This window comes from Chelon labrosus (genome assembly GCF_963514085.1).
Source record: "Chelon labrosus genome assembly, chromosome: 6".
Classification (NCBI taxonomy): domain Eukaryota; kingdom Metazoa; phylum Chordata; class Actinopteri; order Mugiliformes; family Mugilidae; genus Chelon; species Chelon labrosus.
This window is the reverse complement of record NC_140342.1, coordinates 29,564,978-29,580,704: the sequence shown is the minus strand read 5'-3', so window position 1 is coordinate 29,580,704 and position 15,727 is coordinate 29,564,978. Positions and strand designations below refer to the sequence as shown.

General features: G+C 44.4%; 1 protein-coding gene across 1 annotated transcript; it reads right to left on the bottom strand.

Moving 5' to 3' along the window:
• Positions 1-6,765: 6,765 nt before the first annotated feature.
• LOC311488953 (zinc finger protein RFP-like) lies at positions 6,766-14,685 on the bottom strand. Its single transcript, XM_084545822.1, has 3 exons — positions 14,539-14,685; positions 13,046-14,430; positions 6,766-8,260 (listed from the first exon to the last, which is right to left on the bottom strand). The coding sequence occupies exons 2-3, from the start codon at positions 14,411-14,413 to the stop codon at positions 6,884-6,886; spliced, it is 2,745 nt and encodes a 914-aa protein (XP_084401948.1). The 5' UTR covers positions 14,414-14,430; positions 14,539-14,685; the 3' UTR covers positions 6,766-6,883.
• Between the last annotated feature and the right edge of the window lie 1,042 nt (positions 14,686-15,727).

The following is a 15,727-nucleotide window of genomic DNA, read 5'->3' as shown; positions in this document are numbered from 1 at the left end:
TTAGTCTCTGAGTGAAGCTGAAACACAGCAGACACAAAGTCCAGTCAGTCATGGCTCTCCTCCATAGGGCTGGACGATATGGCTGAAAAATGTATCACGATATAAGTGTTTCATATCAGTCGATATCGATAATTATTGATTTGTTTTTCAACCTATTCTACCCAGACTTCTCAACTGTGCTGAGCGGGAGCATGTCCTTCGCTAAATTATACGCCACTGCATCCGTTATTTCTTTATATCGCTTTGAAGTTTTGTCGTACGGCTCTGCTGCCGTGTACCTCTTGATCAGAGGTTGAGCTAGACTTTTTTGTTGTCTGTCATTTTGACTGACAGGGTCATAAAAATCCCATCATAACCTATTTTTACCCGTCACTTCAATTTTATTAAAATGATAACAATGACATATTCAGTAACATTTAATTTTCATTCATTTTTAATTAATATTCAGTAGCGGTGGAAAAAAAAAATCGGCTCATATAACCTTCCATCAAAGACGACTCAAGAATCATGAATCTAGTCTATTTAACCGGCTCAGTTGAGTCCGACCACGTTCGATTGATATATAATCAATAAACTGAACCATTCAAACATCTAACATCTCACTCGGCAGAGAAACAAAACGTACTACCTGACTTGACCACTAGCAAACTAAGGCACTCACTCACTTACGCACAATACGCAGAGAAATGAAACTTAACCGACTCTTACACTAATCAAGAGACAAGCCAATTAATGTGCTCACTCTCCACCAAGTTAGCAGACAACATCGGTCTGACTCTTGTCTGACTTAAAATAACCAAAATTGCCAAACTGGTGACGTGACCTTTCCTTTTTATCTACAATTTCCTCTCGCGCTGTCTCACTCATATTCTCCCTTCACTCCACGCCATTCTTTTTTTTTGTTGTTGTTGTTGTTGTTGATGCACCAACCTGGCTTAGCTGGGCCGTGATAGGTCGAGAGGCTAAAGCTCTTCCTCTGTCTACATCCCCCAGAATGACTTGCAGTTCTGGCTCGGGGTTTTCTTCCTATTTTTCTCTAACGGAGTTCAAGTGAAATTATCGAACATTCTATCGAACGTATTTTCTATTGATATCGATCACGTGTCTATCGCAATAGATATCGTTATCGTTTTATCGCCCAGCTCTACTCCTCCATCTTCTACTAACTTCCCTGAAACTTCCTTTGACTTTGAGTCCTGTTTTTGGTCAAACTCACCTTCAGTGTGTGGAGAGTCAGCAGCTTGAAGCAGCAGTGTTGTAGTTTTCCACTTTTCTCTCCTGTAGCTGGACTCACTCAGAGGAAGGTGTTAGTTTGGTCTGAAGGTGAATCTGATCTTCTGTGTCTCTCTTTAGTCTCACACAATAATAAACTGTTTCCTGGTTTGTCTCAGGTAAATCAGGTGAGGGGGCGGAGCTTTACCGGAACTCTCATAAATGTAAAACTTTGACCTGTTAGTCAGGGAAGTGTTTCAATCTAAAGTATTTAATCTCTGAGTCCAGCCATCCTTCAGAGGAACCTCAATTCAGCTGCTTGTAACTGTGATGTCATTCTTCCAACCACAGTTCATGACCATAGATGAGGACTGGAACGAAGACAGACTGGTAAATGGAAAGCTTTGACTTCCATCTCATCTCCCTTTTTACCACAACAGTTTGATGCAGCGCTGTCATTACTGCAGCCGCTGCAGCAAACCATCTATCCATCATTTGATCCATTTTACCATCACTCATGAACAGCACCTCAAAATACTTGGACTCCCTCACTTGGGGCAGGAACTCACCCCCAACCTGGAGGGAAAAATTCATCGTTTTCCACACAGCTGCAAACCGTCCCAGTGCTGGAGGTCACGGTCTGATGGAGCCAACAGAACCACTGAGGCTCCCATACCGGACCCCCACCTCACTCTGGCTGCACCTTGAGGTCCTGTCCATGAATACCATGAACAGGACCAGGTACAAAGGACAGCCTTGGTGTCCTGACTGGATATGTGCTTGACTTTATGCCGAGGATACGGACACAGCTTTCACTTTGGTTATCCATATCCTGTACTCCCTCAGTACTCTCCATAAATTTCCCCGGGGAACACGGTCGTAGGGCTTCTCCAAGTCCACAAAACACATGTGCACATGTAGACTAGATTGTCAAACTCTCATGATCCCCTAAACAGCTCCGCAAGGGTAAAGAGCTGGCCCATTGTTCCACAACCAGGACAGAATCAACATTGTTCCTGCTGAATCCGAAGTTTGACTATCGGTCAGACTTTTCTTTCTAGTATCCGGGAGTAAACTTTCCTAGAGAGGGTGAGTAGTGTGATATCCCGATAGTTGGAGCACACCCTCTGGTTCTCTTAAATGGGTACCACCTCTCCAGTCTGCCACTACACAGGTACTGTCCCAGACCTCCATGTGACATTGAATAGGCGAGTCAACCAAGCGTTAGGACCCAGGGTCATAATTTGGTATTTCTTTTGGTCGTGATGTGTGATTTTTCTGTGCTGTTGTTCCTCCCTGCCTGAGGGTGGTGGTGCTACCACTCTTAGGGGTTCTTTCTCCAGGTGCTGTTCCTCCTTGCCTGAGGGTGGTACCACCGACATTGGTGTCTCTCTAGGTGCTGGCTGCCGATTGGTGGAGCGGCTATAAATGGCCGCAGCTTGAGACATTCACCCTCTTCTCTTCACCCTACTCCCAACTGCACCAGGTTCTGTTGTGTTGTATTATGTCGTGTTGAGTTTGTACTTGTATTGTTTGATGAGACTTCAGTTTAGCAGTCCAGGTAGTTGTAGGGGTGAGTAGCTCTTCTTGTTTATCTCTTTTTCTCCTGTTTATTTTATAGGGAGTCAGGTTAGAAACCTGTAATTTTTGCTCTGTGGCCATAGTCATCCTTGGGAGTGGGGAAAGAGGAGAGCATCCTTCCTTTCTTGTTGCGATCGGTTCCCGTAGGCCGGACGTAACACAAGACAGCCCAACAATATCTTGTCCGCCCCTGGCACCTTTCCGCTGGGAAGCTTCTTAACTACCTCAGACACCTCTGCCAAGGATATGGACGAGACTCCGTGGTGGTCAGGTTCAGGAGATCCTCAAAGTGTTCTTTCCGCCGCTCGACAACAAACTCAGCACAGCCTGGGCTAAGCCCCGCTTTCCCTTCCTGAACCACTGTACGGTTTCCCAAAACCTCTTTGAGGCCAACCAAAAGTCCTTCTCCATAGCCTCTACGAATTCCTCCCACCCCCGAGTTTTTGCTTCTGCAGCTCTTCTGGTCTCCCGATACCTGCCTGCTGCTTCTGGAGTCCCCTGGGTCAACCAGGCCCGAAAGGCCGTCAGTCTGAAGAAGGTGTCCATCTGCGGGTTTGTAGGTTGCCGCCACTTCAGGCACCGACATCCTTCTGGCCACAGCTCCCACCAGCCGCTTCTGCAATGGAGGATTTAAACATGACCCATGTCCCCAAACTCCCCCAGGATGCATGAGAAGCACGAGTTGGGAGTTGAAGATCTCGTGAACAGGGGCCTCCACCAGTTGTTCCCAGTTCACCCTTAAGATCAGGTGGGCCGTTACCACGAATCACTCCCCTCCAAGTGACTCCATCATTGCCCACATGGGGGCGTTGAAGTCTCCCAGAAGAACTATTTAGTCCATAGATGGAGCCTCTTCCAGGACTCCCCCCAGGACCTCCAAGAAGGCCAGATATTCATTCCTGGCACAACTGAACTGCTGTTCAGTGGATATGCACAGTCAGGGCGATTTGTAATCACATGGAAGCAACCTTCTTGTTCATCGGGGAGAACTCCAGCACGGAGGACTTGTGAGTTCTCCAGTATCTGCTGTGACCTCCTTGTCACTAAATGTTTCTGGTAACTGCTGATCAGTGGTCTACAGCAGCTTGGAGGAATTTTAGCCCATTCCTCAGAACAGAACCACTTCAGTTCTGAGATGTTGGTGGGTTTCCTCACATCAACTGCTTGCTTCAGGTCCTTCCACAACATTTCTAGTGGATTAAGGTCAGGACTTTGACTTGGCCGTTCCTAAACATTCATCTTGTTCTTCTTTAACCGTTCTTTTGTAGAACCACTTGTGTTCTTGGGCTCGTTGTCTTGCTGCATGACCCAGTTTCTCTTCACATTCAGCTCATGGACAGATGTCCTGACATTTTCTTTTAGAGTTCACTGGTAGAATTCACAATTCATTGGTCCATCAATGAGGACAAGCCGTCCTGGTCCAGATGCAGCAGAACAGGCCCAAACCAGGACATTAGCACCCCCATGTTTGATGGAGGAATGAGGTTCTGATGCTGGAATGATGCAGTGTTGTTTCATCTCAGTCTTTACTGATATCTAGTGGCAGCTGGAGGGAACTGCAACTACAACATGAACTCACCAGGGGCCTTACGTACGAAGACTTGTGTGGATTTCCTTCTAACATGTGGTGCATGCTCAGATCTAGAAGCACATTTCCTTGAAGTACATGTTGTACCTGACCCCTCCCTGTCCACGCCCTCTTTTAAATATGCAAATGTCACAACCTGGCTCAAACAGCAGTGACAAAAAAGGGAAGCCACACAAAGTCTACTAGTAATCTGAATTTAATGAAGCACAATAGGTAAATAGTGGTGTGTCTGTCTGCATATCAGTGTGCATGCTATGTTGGAGCGTGTGAGTGAATGGAGCAGTGTATGAGAATGCAACAACAAATACAAACAAGAGAGCAGTCAGGTGGTCAGCCAGGTGAGAGAGAGAGAGAGAAGTGAGCCATGGCCTGCTTTATGGTCTCCCACTGCAGCTTCCTCAGGTGTGCTGCATCTGTGACAAGACTGTCGCTCCACCTCCCAGGCTCCTACAACACAGAGAAGAACAATCTCCCAACCCACAACCTGAGGCCAGCCCTGGAGGCCGTCACACAAATTATATTTAAATTGACCCTCCACCTGAGATTCCCCTCTCTGCACGATCAGAAAATGAAAACATAAGAATGAATAAGACGGAAAAAAGAAGAACTTCACAGAAAGAGAACTGGAGACGCTACTCACTGGAGTGGAGACAAACATGTCTTCTTTGACAGCTGTCCTCCACGCACCACAATGTTGGTTAATTGCATTTGTGCATCACATCTGATCTGTACATTAATGAATGAACATGTTTCCCGTTGACATTTACTAATTCATCATGTGATGGTTCTTTTATATCAATGTGTGTCCAGTCCATAGCTCTGATTACATTCAGAGAACCGTCTCCCACTGCAGATTGCTCTTTAATGTTGACCTGTTCAGATGCATTGTTGGTATTTGATATACCTGGCTGACATGAGGGTAACTCCGCCCCACACGGCTGGCATGGCTCTGCTCAGGGTCGACCGGTCGGACTAATAGTTTTCACATTGATGACAGTTTCCCAGCATCACCTCTAAGTGTCTCCAAAGGATCAACAGCTTTTATTCTTTTTTTTATTCTCTTTGTTCTTTATTCTTAGAGCCACTGTGGTCAGAACTAGTCGAAGCTGTTGTTGAAAGTTCAGTTTAAACTGGAGAAGTGATTTCATATCTAATCTCTCAGAGCATCACCGCCTCCATGTGGACAAACTCTGAGTTACAACTTTTAGATTTTTTAGATTTTTATTTTTGCACAGTTTAAAAGAAAAAAATACAAGATTGACAAAGAATAAAAAAAGTAACACACAGTGCAGGAAGAAGCAGAAAGCCTAATGGGCTTATTTGAAGCCTCTACCTAAGTAATGTTAAAATTTTACAATATTTAAAAGAGAACACAAAATTAACATACAAGGGTTAGGGTTAGGGTTAGGGTTAGGGTTAGGGTTAGTGTGTGATGTGTGCGATGTGTATGTATGTGTGTGTCTCCATGAGGGAAATATTGGTTTATACCCCTAAATTATTGATTCCTTGAGCATAAGTGAGTCAAAGATAAAACACAGAGACATGAACAACAACATATGAAGAAAAGCAAATTACAAAACAACCGTTAAATAATCTTTTAAGTGTCTTTTGTAGAGTTTTATAGAGGAACAGTTTTTTGCCAAATGGGAAAAGTCATTCCACAATTTAGTACCCCTAAATCTTATTGAAAATTGACCTCTGCAAGTAAGAAATTTAGGAAGATGAAGATCTGACGATTGACGAGTTGAGTAGGAATGGACCTGTGAATTTGATTTAAAATATGTCTTGAAATGCTCAGGAATATTCCCTTCACTTGAATGTATGTTATACATAAAGACACATATTTCAAAAATATTGATGTTAAAAATAGTAAGAATTTGTAGTTTTTGAAATAAAGGAGCAGATGGAGTGTGTGACTCAGTTCGAGTTGCAATTCTAACAAAACGTTTCTGGAGGACCAAGATTTTGTTGAGCGTACTAGGAAAAGTACTTGCCCAAACTATATTACAATATGAAAGATAGGGATAAATTAAACTGTAATATAGAGTATGGAGACAGTTTGTGGTGACAACTTGCAGCTACTGAATCTAGAAATCTGATGAAAGACAGAAGATGAATCAGGAGGAGGAGCTTAGGTTGTTATCATTTATTAAAGATCACAACATTTACATTTAAATTCAAGATCACAACATTTATATTTAAATTCAAGATCACAACATTTACAGCCTGAACGGAAGTTTAAACACAAGAAAACTTTATGATAATAATTCACAAGAATATAAGCTCCAGCCTGATGAGAAGAAGGAGAAGACATCTCATCTTTCTATTGATTGACCAGTTTATTTATTTATTCTGTTTATTTTAACACCAGTTAATCTCATCAGAGTTGAGGATTAAGGTCAAACATTCATCTTGTTCTTCTTTAACATTTATGTCGACAAAACAACAATTTTTATGATCACAATACAGCCCAGTACACATCTATAATGATCCTGTTTATCTCTAACTGATCTGATTCACTGGTAATATCTTCACTGGGAGTGTATCCCCATTGAAAATAAATGGAAACATCCTCTCAGTGAAAGTGTGTCTGAAGGTGTGTATGTGTTCGTTAGTATCAAGATCAGAGAACGACAGATTTCCTCTGTTCCAGTCCAGATTCACTCTGATCCTCTGGAGCTTCTTCTTTACTGGGAGATAAATGGAAGGATCTGGTGCTGAATGTGTTGAGTATTTACCTTTATGGAACCTTATTGTCGACAATCCAGACTCTGTGCTTCCCTTCCTCTGGACAGACTCTGCTAACACACCCAGTACCCACCATGGGTTATCTCCAACCTCAACATCCCAGCTGTGAGTCCCTGAGTTAAAGCCCTCAGAGCCCAGGACAGACCAGTAAGAATCAAACCTCTCTGGATTATCAGGAAGATGTTGTTTAACTCCTCCTCTCACAGTGGTCAGATCATCAGACAGGATCAGTCTTGGATAAGTATTGTTTGGATCCAGAATGACAGGAGTGTAGGAGACCATGTCCTTCATGTTGTTCCAGATGTTGAAGGTCAGGTTGCCCAGATGTTTGGCCTGGTCTATCAGAGCTCCTGAGGGCAGCTGTGGATCATCCAGCAGGGGGCAGCGCTGGACTCTTTCCACTGCAGCCTTGTAGTTGTTCAGGAATGAGACGTCTTCAGCTCTCAGCTCCTCCTCTGTGGCTCTGACTGTGTCTGAAAGAGCTGCTATCTCTCTGCTCAGAGTCTCCATCTTCTCCTTCATCATCTGACTCTTCTGCTCCTCTTCCTCCCTCAGTGCAGCCATCCTGGCCTCCTCTTCCTCTGCTAGAAACTGGTGAAGCTTCTTGAACTGCTCTTTAATCTGCCTCTCTGTGTGTCGGGCCTGGACCTTGATGTGTTTTTCTGTTTCATCAAACTTTACTTTAACTTCCTCACAAACCTTTAACTTCTCCTTTAAGGGCTCCAGAGTTTCCTGAAGGTTCTTCTTGAGTTCTGTTGCAGCTTCATCAATGGGACTGAATCTGTGGTTGGAGTGTTTTTTTGAATCTCTGCAGACGAGACACACTGGCTGCTGATGGTCCAGACAGAAGAATTTGAGTTTCTCAGAATGCAGACTGCAGAGAGACTCTGGAGATCTCTGATCTCTCCCCTGTAAGAAGGACTCACACAGGTTCCTCAACACCAAGTTTAAAGGTGGATCATCTCTTGAAAATCTTCTCATACAAACTGGACACTGGTGTGTTGGATTCTCTCTCCACCAGTTCTTCAGACAGACTTTACAGAAGCTGTGGCTACATGACAGAACAACAGGATCTCTGAAGACGTCCTGACAGACCGGACAGCAGAGATTCTCCTCTAATCTGGAAGCCATTTAGTCTCTGAGTGGAGCTGAAACACAGCAGACACAAAGTACAGTCAGTCATGGCTCTCCTCCATCTTCTACTAATTTCCCTGAAACTTCCTTTGACTTTGAGTCCTGTTTTTGGTCAAACTCACCTTCAGTATGTGGAGAGTCAGCAGCTTGAAGCAGCAGTGTTGTAGTTTTCCACTTTTCTCTCCTGTAGCTGGACTCACTCAGAGGAAGGTGTTAGTTTGGTCTGAAGGTGAATCTGATCATCTGTGTCTCTCTTTAGTCTCACACAATAATAAACTGTTTCCTGGTTTGTCCAGGTAAATCACTTGAGGGGGCGGAGCTTTACCAGAACTCCTGTCATGAATGTAGAACTTTGACCTGTTGGTCAGGGAAGTGTTTCAGTCCAACGGGTTTAATCATTAGCTGATGGCGTTTAGTTGTGTTTTGATATAAACAAAGCTGCTTCAAGGTTTTTTGCGTCAGAGTTTTCAGAGTTTTGTACTTCATAAAAATGTCTCAAAACATTTTCACACAAAAAGTAGACAATGAGCACACAGCAGGCAACATGCTATGCAGTAGTAGCACAGAATTGCATGACTAGTAATAGAGAAGAATTAGAGAACAAGTGCTCAGTGCCAGAGAGAAAAGAGTAGAGGACATGTGCTCAGTGCATCCAGCAGCCTAGACCTTAAAAGTAGAGAGGGTGTCTGCCTCCTGAACCCAAACTGGGAGCTGGTTCCACAGGAGAGGAGCCTGATAGCTGAAGGCTCTACCTCCCATTCTACTTTTTGAAACTCTAGGAACTACAAGTAGGCCTGCATTTTGAGATGGAAGTGATCTGTTGAGATGATCTGGTACAATGAGGTCTTTAAGATATGATGGAGCTAGGCCTTTAAGGGCCTTGTATGTAAGGAGGTGGATTTTAAATTCTATTCTAGATTTAATTAGAGCAGTTTCTGTATTCTGCACTATGATGAACTCTGAAACCTGACTGAAACTCTTCAAACAAACCATTCCAAACCATCTCCAAACATGATGCCTCTCATTTAAACCAAACTATTCTACTTTGGTCTCATCTGTCCACTAAACATTGTCCCAATAGTCTTCTGTCTTCTGTCTTGTTCCTATTTAAACCTCAGACTTCCCACCAGTCCCCTAGAACTGAAGAAGCTACTCGGATGAGTGGTGAAACGTCTTCTCTAAAAAGCTACAAGTCCAGTTGCCTTTTTTTTTAACCTTTGTTGGATATTCTGTCTTGTCCACATGGTGTTTAGAAATGTTCTTCTTGGAGAGCAGTGTCTTTGTCCATCACACCATGGTTGTTCAGTGGATTCATCAACATTAACATTAGCCAGTGAGAGAGAGGCCTTTAGCTGCTTAGAAGTTGGTGGACCACTCCTGTGGAGGGGAACAGTGATGGCTTTGCCCCACCACTCCGTCTGGATAGGGACAGTGAACTCACTGGGAAACAACATGGCAGTGGTGTGTGTCTACATGTAAACACTAGCTTATGCTCCATGGTCGTGGTGAGGGAGGGACTGTGAATCACAGACATGGAACTCCTGACTGTTTCCCTTAAATCGTTCTACTTGCCCAAAGAATTCCCACAACTTTCATTCTGGTTTATGTTCAATCCAGAGCCAACGCAGCTACAGCGACTGAGCACATCACCAGCAATCTGAACAAACTAGAACAGTTATCACTGGAAGTTCATCCTGGGAGACTTCAACCACTGCTCTCCAGACAAGTCTCTCAAAGGTCTCCATCAATACATCACATGCACCACTTGTCAGGGAAGACTCTGGACAGATGTTATGGTTCTGTACCAGACACATATAGAGCTCTACCCCTCCCCCCTCTGGGATCTGCCTATCACCACACCAGTCATCAGGAGGGTGAAGAAGGTTATCAAGAACATCAAACAGTGGAAAGTATTCAAACTCTTCAAGGATGCTTTGAATCTACAGACTGGGACAGCCTTCTCTCCCCCTCCAACAACAACAACGAGCAAGTAGACACTGTTTCATCATACATCTCCTTCTGTGTCGACCACATCATCCCATCTAAAACAGTCACCATCTACCCCAACAACAAGGAGATCCTGGACATGAAAAAGAGGATTTTCTTCATTGGCTCTGAACTGGAACAGAAGGAGATCAACACAGAGGTCAAACAGGCCATGAAGAACAAAGTACAAGAATAAAGTGGAGCTGAAATTCATCAGAGGGAACCTACACTCAGCTTGGCAGAACCTCAAAACCATGGTCTCCACTAACACTGTTGCTACCATCCCCAGAACCATCCAGGTGGAAGGCTGCAGACCCACATCCCTCCCTGACGACCTCAACTCCTTTTACACCAGATTGGAGACAGACAACACCATCCAACTTGAGGAGATACGATCTACACCACACCCTCTCTACTTTTAAGGTCTGGCTTTAGACTTTCCTTTTTGATAAAGCTGATAGTTGGAGGTGGAATGAATGATAACTTAGTTATGCTGCAATAGGCCAAGGCTGCTGGGGGATGGTGCACTGAGCACCTGTCTTCTACTCTATTCTATCTGACTTCTTTCCTCCGGCACATAGCTCATGTCCTCTAATTTCTTTTCTCTGACACAGAGCTCCTGTCCTCGAGTTTCTTTTCTCTGGCACAGAGCTCCTGTCCTCTAAATTCTTTTCTCCGGCACAGAGCTCATGTCCTCTAATTTCTTTTCTCTGACACAGAGCTCATGTCCTCTAATTTCTTTTCTCTGACACAGAGCTCATGTCCTCTAATCTCTTTTCTCTGGCACAGAGCTCCTGTCCTCTAGTTTCTTTTCTCTGGCACAGAGCTCCTGTCCTCTAACTTGTTTTCTCTGGCGCAGAGCCCCTGTCCTCCAATTTCTTTTCTCCGGCACAGAGCTCATGTCCTCTAATTTCTTTTCTCTGACACAGAGCTCCTGTCCTCTAGTTTCTTTTCTCTGGCATAGAGTTCCTGTCCTCTAACTTCTTTTATCTGGCACAGAGCTCCTGTCCTCTAGTTTATTTTCTCTGGCACAGAGCTCCTGTCCTCTAACTTGCTTTCTCTGGCACAGAGCTCCTGTCCTCTAACCTCTTTTCTCTGGAAAAGAGTTCCTGTCCTCTACTTCCTTTTTCTGGCACAGAGCTCCTGTCCTCTAATCTCTTTTCTCTGTCACAGAGCTCCTGTCCTCTAACTTGTTTTCTCTGGCGCAGAGCTCCTGTCCTCCAATTTCTTTTCTCCAGCACAGAGCTCCTGTCCTCTAACCTCTTTTCTCTGGCATAGAGCTCCTGTCCTCTAACTTGTTTTCTCTGGCACAGAGCTCCTGTCCTCTAATCTCTTTTCTCTGGCACAGAGCTCATGTCCTCTAGTTTCTTTTCTCTGGCACAGAGCTCCTGTCCTCTAGTTTCTTTTCTCTGGCACAGAGCTCCTGTCCTCTAACTTGTTTTCTCTGGCACAGAGCTCCTGTCCTCTAATCTCTTTTCTCTGGCACAGAGCTCATGTCCTCTAACTTGTTTTCTCTGGCACAGAGCTCCTGTCCTCTAATCTCTTTTCTCTGGCACAGAGCTCCTGTCCTCTAGTTTCTTTTCTCTGGCACAGAGCTCCTGTCCTCCAATCTCGTGGTCCTCAACCCTGGCGGCTCTGCGTTCACCTTCAACACACAGGACGTGGTGAGAGCCCTCAGGGGAACCAGACAGAGTAGCTCACCTGGCTCTGATAACATCAGTTGTCGGGTCCTGAGGCATTGCGCTCATCAACTAGGGGGCATGTTTCAGACCTTGTTCCAGAGCTCCATGGACAGGAGCACCTTCCTCTATCTTTGGAAACACTCCACACCCTCCCACCCCCACCCCCAAAAAGTAGCTCTCACCTCCCTCGTGATGAAAGCCATGGAGAGGATCATTAAACACCACATCATCAGATCAACACACCCCCTGATTGACCCATTCCAAAGACATTCATCATGGACAGTATCCACAAACATCTGGACTCGACTCTTTAGCCAGACTACTGTTTGTTGATTTTTCCTCAGCATTCAACAATCTCTCTCTCAGAGCATCACCGCCTCCATGTGGACAAACTCTGAGTTACAACTTGCAGCCACTGAATTGAGAAAACTGATGAAAGACAGAAGATGAACCAGGAGGAGGAGCTTAGGTTGTTTATTAAAGATCACAACATTTACAGACTGAACAGAAGTTTAAACACAAGAAAACTTTATGATCATAGTTCACAAGAATAAAAGAAGCAGCTGGAGCCAGTTCAAATGATGAAGAAAAAGAAGAGGAAGAAAAAGAAGACATTTCATCTTTATATTTATTGACCCGTTTATTTATTTATTCTGTTGAGCTGTGAAAGCAATCCCCTCATCCCATTTTTTCAACAACTGTTCATGCCCATAGATGAGAATTGTTGTATTTATTTATGTTTTCAATCAGACCACAGTTCTACCTGTCCTCTGACTCCGCCCCCTCCACCCATCCTGCACAGAGGGGGAACAGGTGAGACATTAATAACTATGTGAAACAGTTTAGCTTAGCTTAGCTAGGATGCCCTCGGCTTAGTTTACTTTACTATACCTTAATTTACTTTAGATTGGATTAAGTTATTTTATTTTAGTGTATCTTAGCCTATCTTAAATTGGTTTACTTTATTTATACTTTATAGTTTTGATATATTTTTTTGAGTTTAAAAACATTCATCTTGTTCTTCTTTAACATTCATGTCGACACAACAACAATTTTTATGATCACAATACAGCCCAATACACATTTATAATCATCCTGTTTATCTCTAACTGATCTGATTCACTGGTAATATCTTCACTGGGACTTTGTCCACAGTGTCAATGTATGGAAACATCCTCTCAGTGAAAGTGTGTCTGAAGGTTTTCATGTGTTCGTTAGTATCAAGATCAGAGAACGACAGATTTCCTCTGTTCCAGTCAAGATTCACTCTGATCCTGTGGAACTTTTTCTTTATTGAAAGATCAGTGGGAGGATCTGGTGGTGAATCTGCGAAGTATTTACCTTCATTGAACCATATTCCCCAGAATCCAGACTTTATCTCGCCCTTCCTCTGGACAGATTCTGCTAACACACCCAGTACCCATCCTGTGTTATCTCCAACATCAACATCCCAGCTGTGAGTCCCTGAGTTAAAGCCCTCAGAGCCCAGGACAGACCAGTAAGAATCAAACCTCTCTGGATTATCAGGAAGATGTTGTTCATCTCCTCGTCTCACACTGGTCAGATCTTCAGACAGGATCAGTTTTGGATATGCCGTGTTTGGATCCAGAATGACAGGAGTGTAGGAGACCATGTCCTTCATGTTGTTCCAGATGTTGAAGGTCAGGTTGCCCAGATGTTTGGCCTGGTCTATCAGAGCTCCTGAGGGCAGCTGTGGATCATCCAGCAGGGGGCAGCGCTGGACTCTTTCCACTGCAGCCTTGTAGTTGTTCAGGAATGAGACGTCTTCAGCTCTCAGCTCCTCCTCTGTGGCTCTGACTGTGTCTGAAAGAGCTGCTATCTCCCGGCTCAGAGTCTCCATCTTCTCCTTCATCATCTGACTCTTCTGCTCCTCTTCCTCCCTCAGTGCAGCCATCCTGGCCTCCTCTTCCTCTGCTAGAAACTGGTGAAGCTTCTTGAACTGCTCCTTAATCTGCCTCTCTGTGTGTCGGGCCTGGACCTTGATGTGTTTTTCTGTTTCATCAAACTTCACTTTAACTTCTTCACAAACCTTTAGCTTCTCCTTTAAGGGCTCCAGAGTTTCCTGAAGGTTCTTCTTGTGCTGTCGTGCAGCTTCATCGATGGGTCTGAATCTGTGGTTGAAGTGTTTTTCTGAATCTCTGCAGACGAGACACACTGGCTGCTGATGGTCCAGACAGAAGAGTCTGAGTTTCTCAGAGTGCAGACTGCAGAGAGACTCTGAAGATCTCTGATCTCTTTCCTGTAAGAAGGACTCACACAGGTTCCTCAACACCAAGTTTAAAGGTGGATCATCTCTTGAAGATCTTCTCATACAAACTGGACACTGGTGTGTTGGTTTCTCTCTCCACCAGTTCTTCAGACAGACTTTACAGAAGCTGTGGCTACATGACAGAATAACAGGATCTCTGAAGACGTCCTGACAGACCGGGCAGCAGAGATCCTCCTCTGATCTGGAAGCCATTTAGTCTCTGAGTGAAGCTGAAACACAGCAGACACAAAGTCCAGTCAGTCATGGCTCTCCTCCATCTTCTACTAACTTCCCTGAAACTTCCTTTGACTTTGAGTCCTGTTTTTGGTCAAACTCACCTTCAGTATGTGGAGAGTCAGCAGCTTGAAGCAGCAGTGTTGTAGTTTTCCACTTTTCTCTCCTGTAGCTGGACTCACTCAGAGGAAGGTGTTAGTTTGGTCTGAAGGTGAATCTGATCGTCTGTGTCTCTCTTTGGTCTCACACAATAATAAACTGTTTCCTGGTTTGTCTCAGATAAATCAAGTGAGGGGGCGGCGCTTTACCAGAACTCCTCTGATAAATGTAGTTGGACCTGTTAGTCAGGGGAGTGTTTCAATCAAAGTATTTTGTCTTAGAGGAAACATCAGTTGAAGGTATCTATGTTGTGTATTGAGATAAACAGCTGCTTAAAAGTTTTTGCGGGCTTCAGAGTTTTCTAGATTTCTTCATAAAAATGTCTCAAAACTTCTGGGTCTCCTCCTGGCTGGCCGTGCCCAGTAAACCAGGGACAAGGGACAGCCTTGGTGTCTAACACCCACTGGAAACATGACTTTATGCCGAGGATACGGACACAGCTCACTTTTGTTATCATATCCTGTACTCCCTCAGTAACTCCCATAAAGTTCCCCGGGGAACACGGTCGTAGGCCTTCTCCAAGTCCACAAAACACATGTAGACTAGATTGTCAAACTCCCATGGTCCCCTAAACAGCTTCGCAAGGGTAAAGATCTGGTTCATTGTTCCACAACCAGGACAGAATCCACATACTCCTCCTGAATCCAAAGTGCGACTATCGGTCAGACTCTCCTTTCCAGTATCTGGGAGTGAACTTTCCCAGGGAGGCTGAGTAGTGTGATATCCCAATAGTTGGAGCACACCCTCCAGCCCCCCTTTCGACTTTTATGGTCAGGACTAAGACTTTCCTTTTGGATCAAGCTTATAATTAGGGCTGGACTGAACCATCCCTTAGTTATGCTGCAATAGACCTAGGCTGCTGGGGGACGATGCACTGAGCACATGTCCTCTACTCTCTTCTCTCTTGCACCATGCTCCTGTCCTCTAATTTCTTATATACTTTCTTATCTATTACTGGTCATGCAATTCTGTGCTAATACTATTTAGCATGTTAACTGCTGTGTGTCTCTCTCTCTCCTGGCTGAAAAGAGCCCTCAGGAGAACCAAAGAAAATTCTTCTCCATAACCACTCCGAACTCTATCTCGATACCTGCCTGCTTTTTCTGGAGTCCCCTTAGCACACCAGGTCCGAAA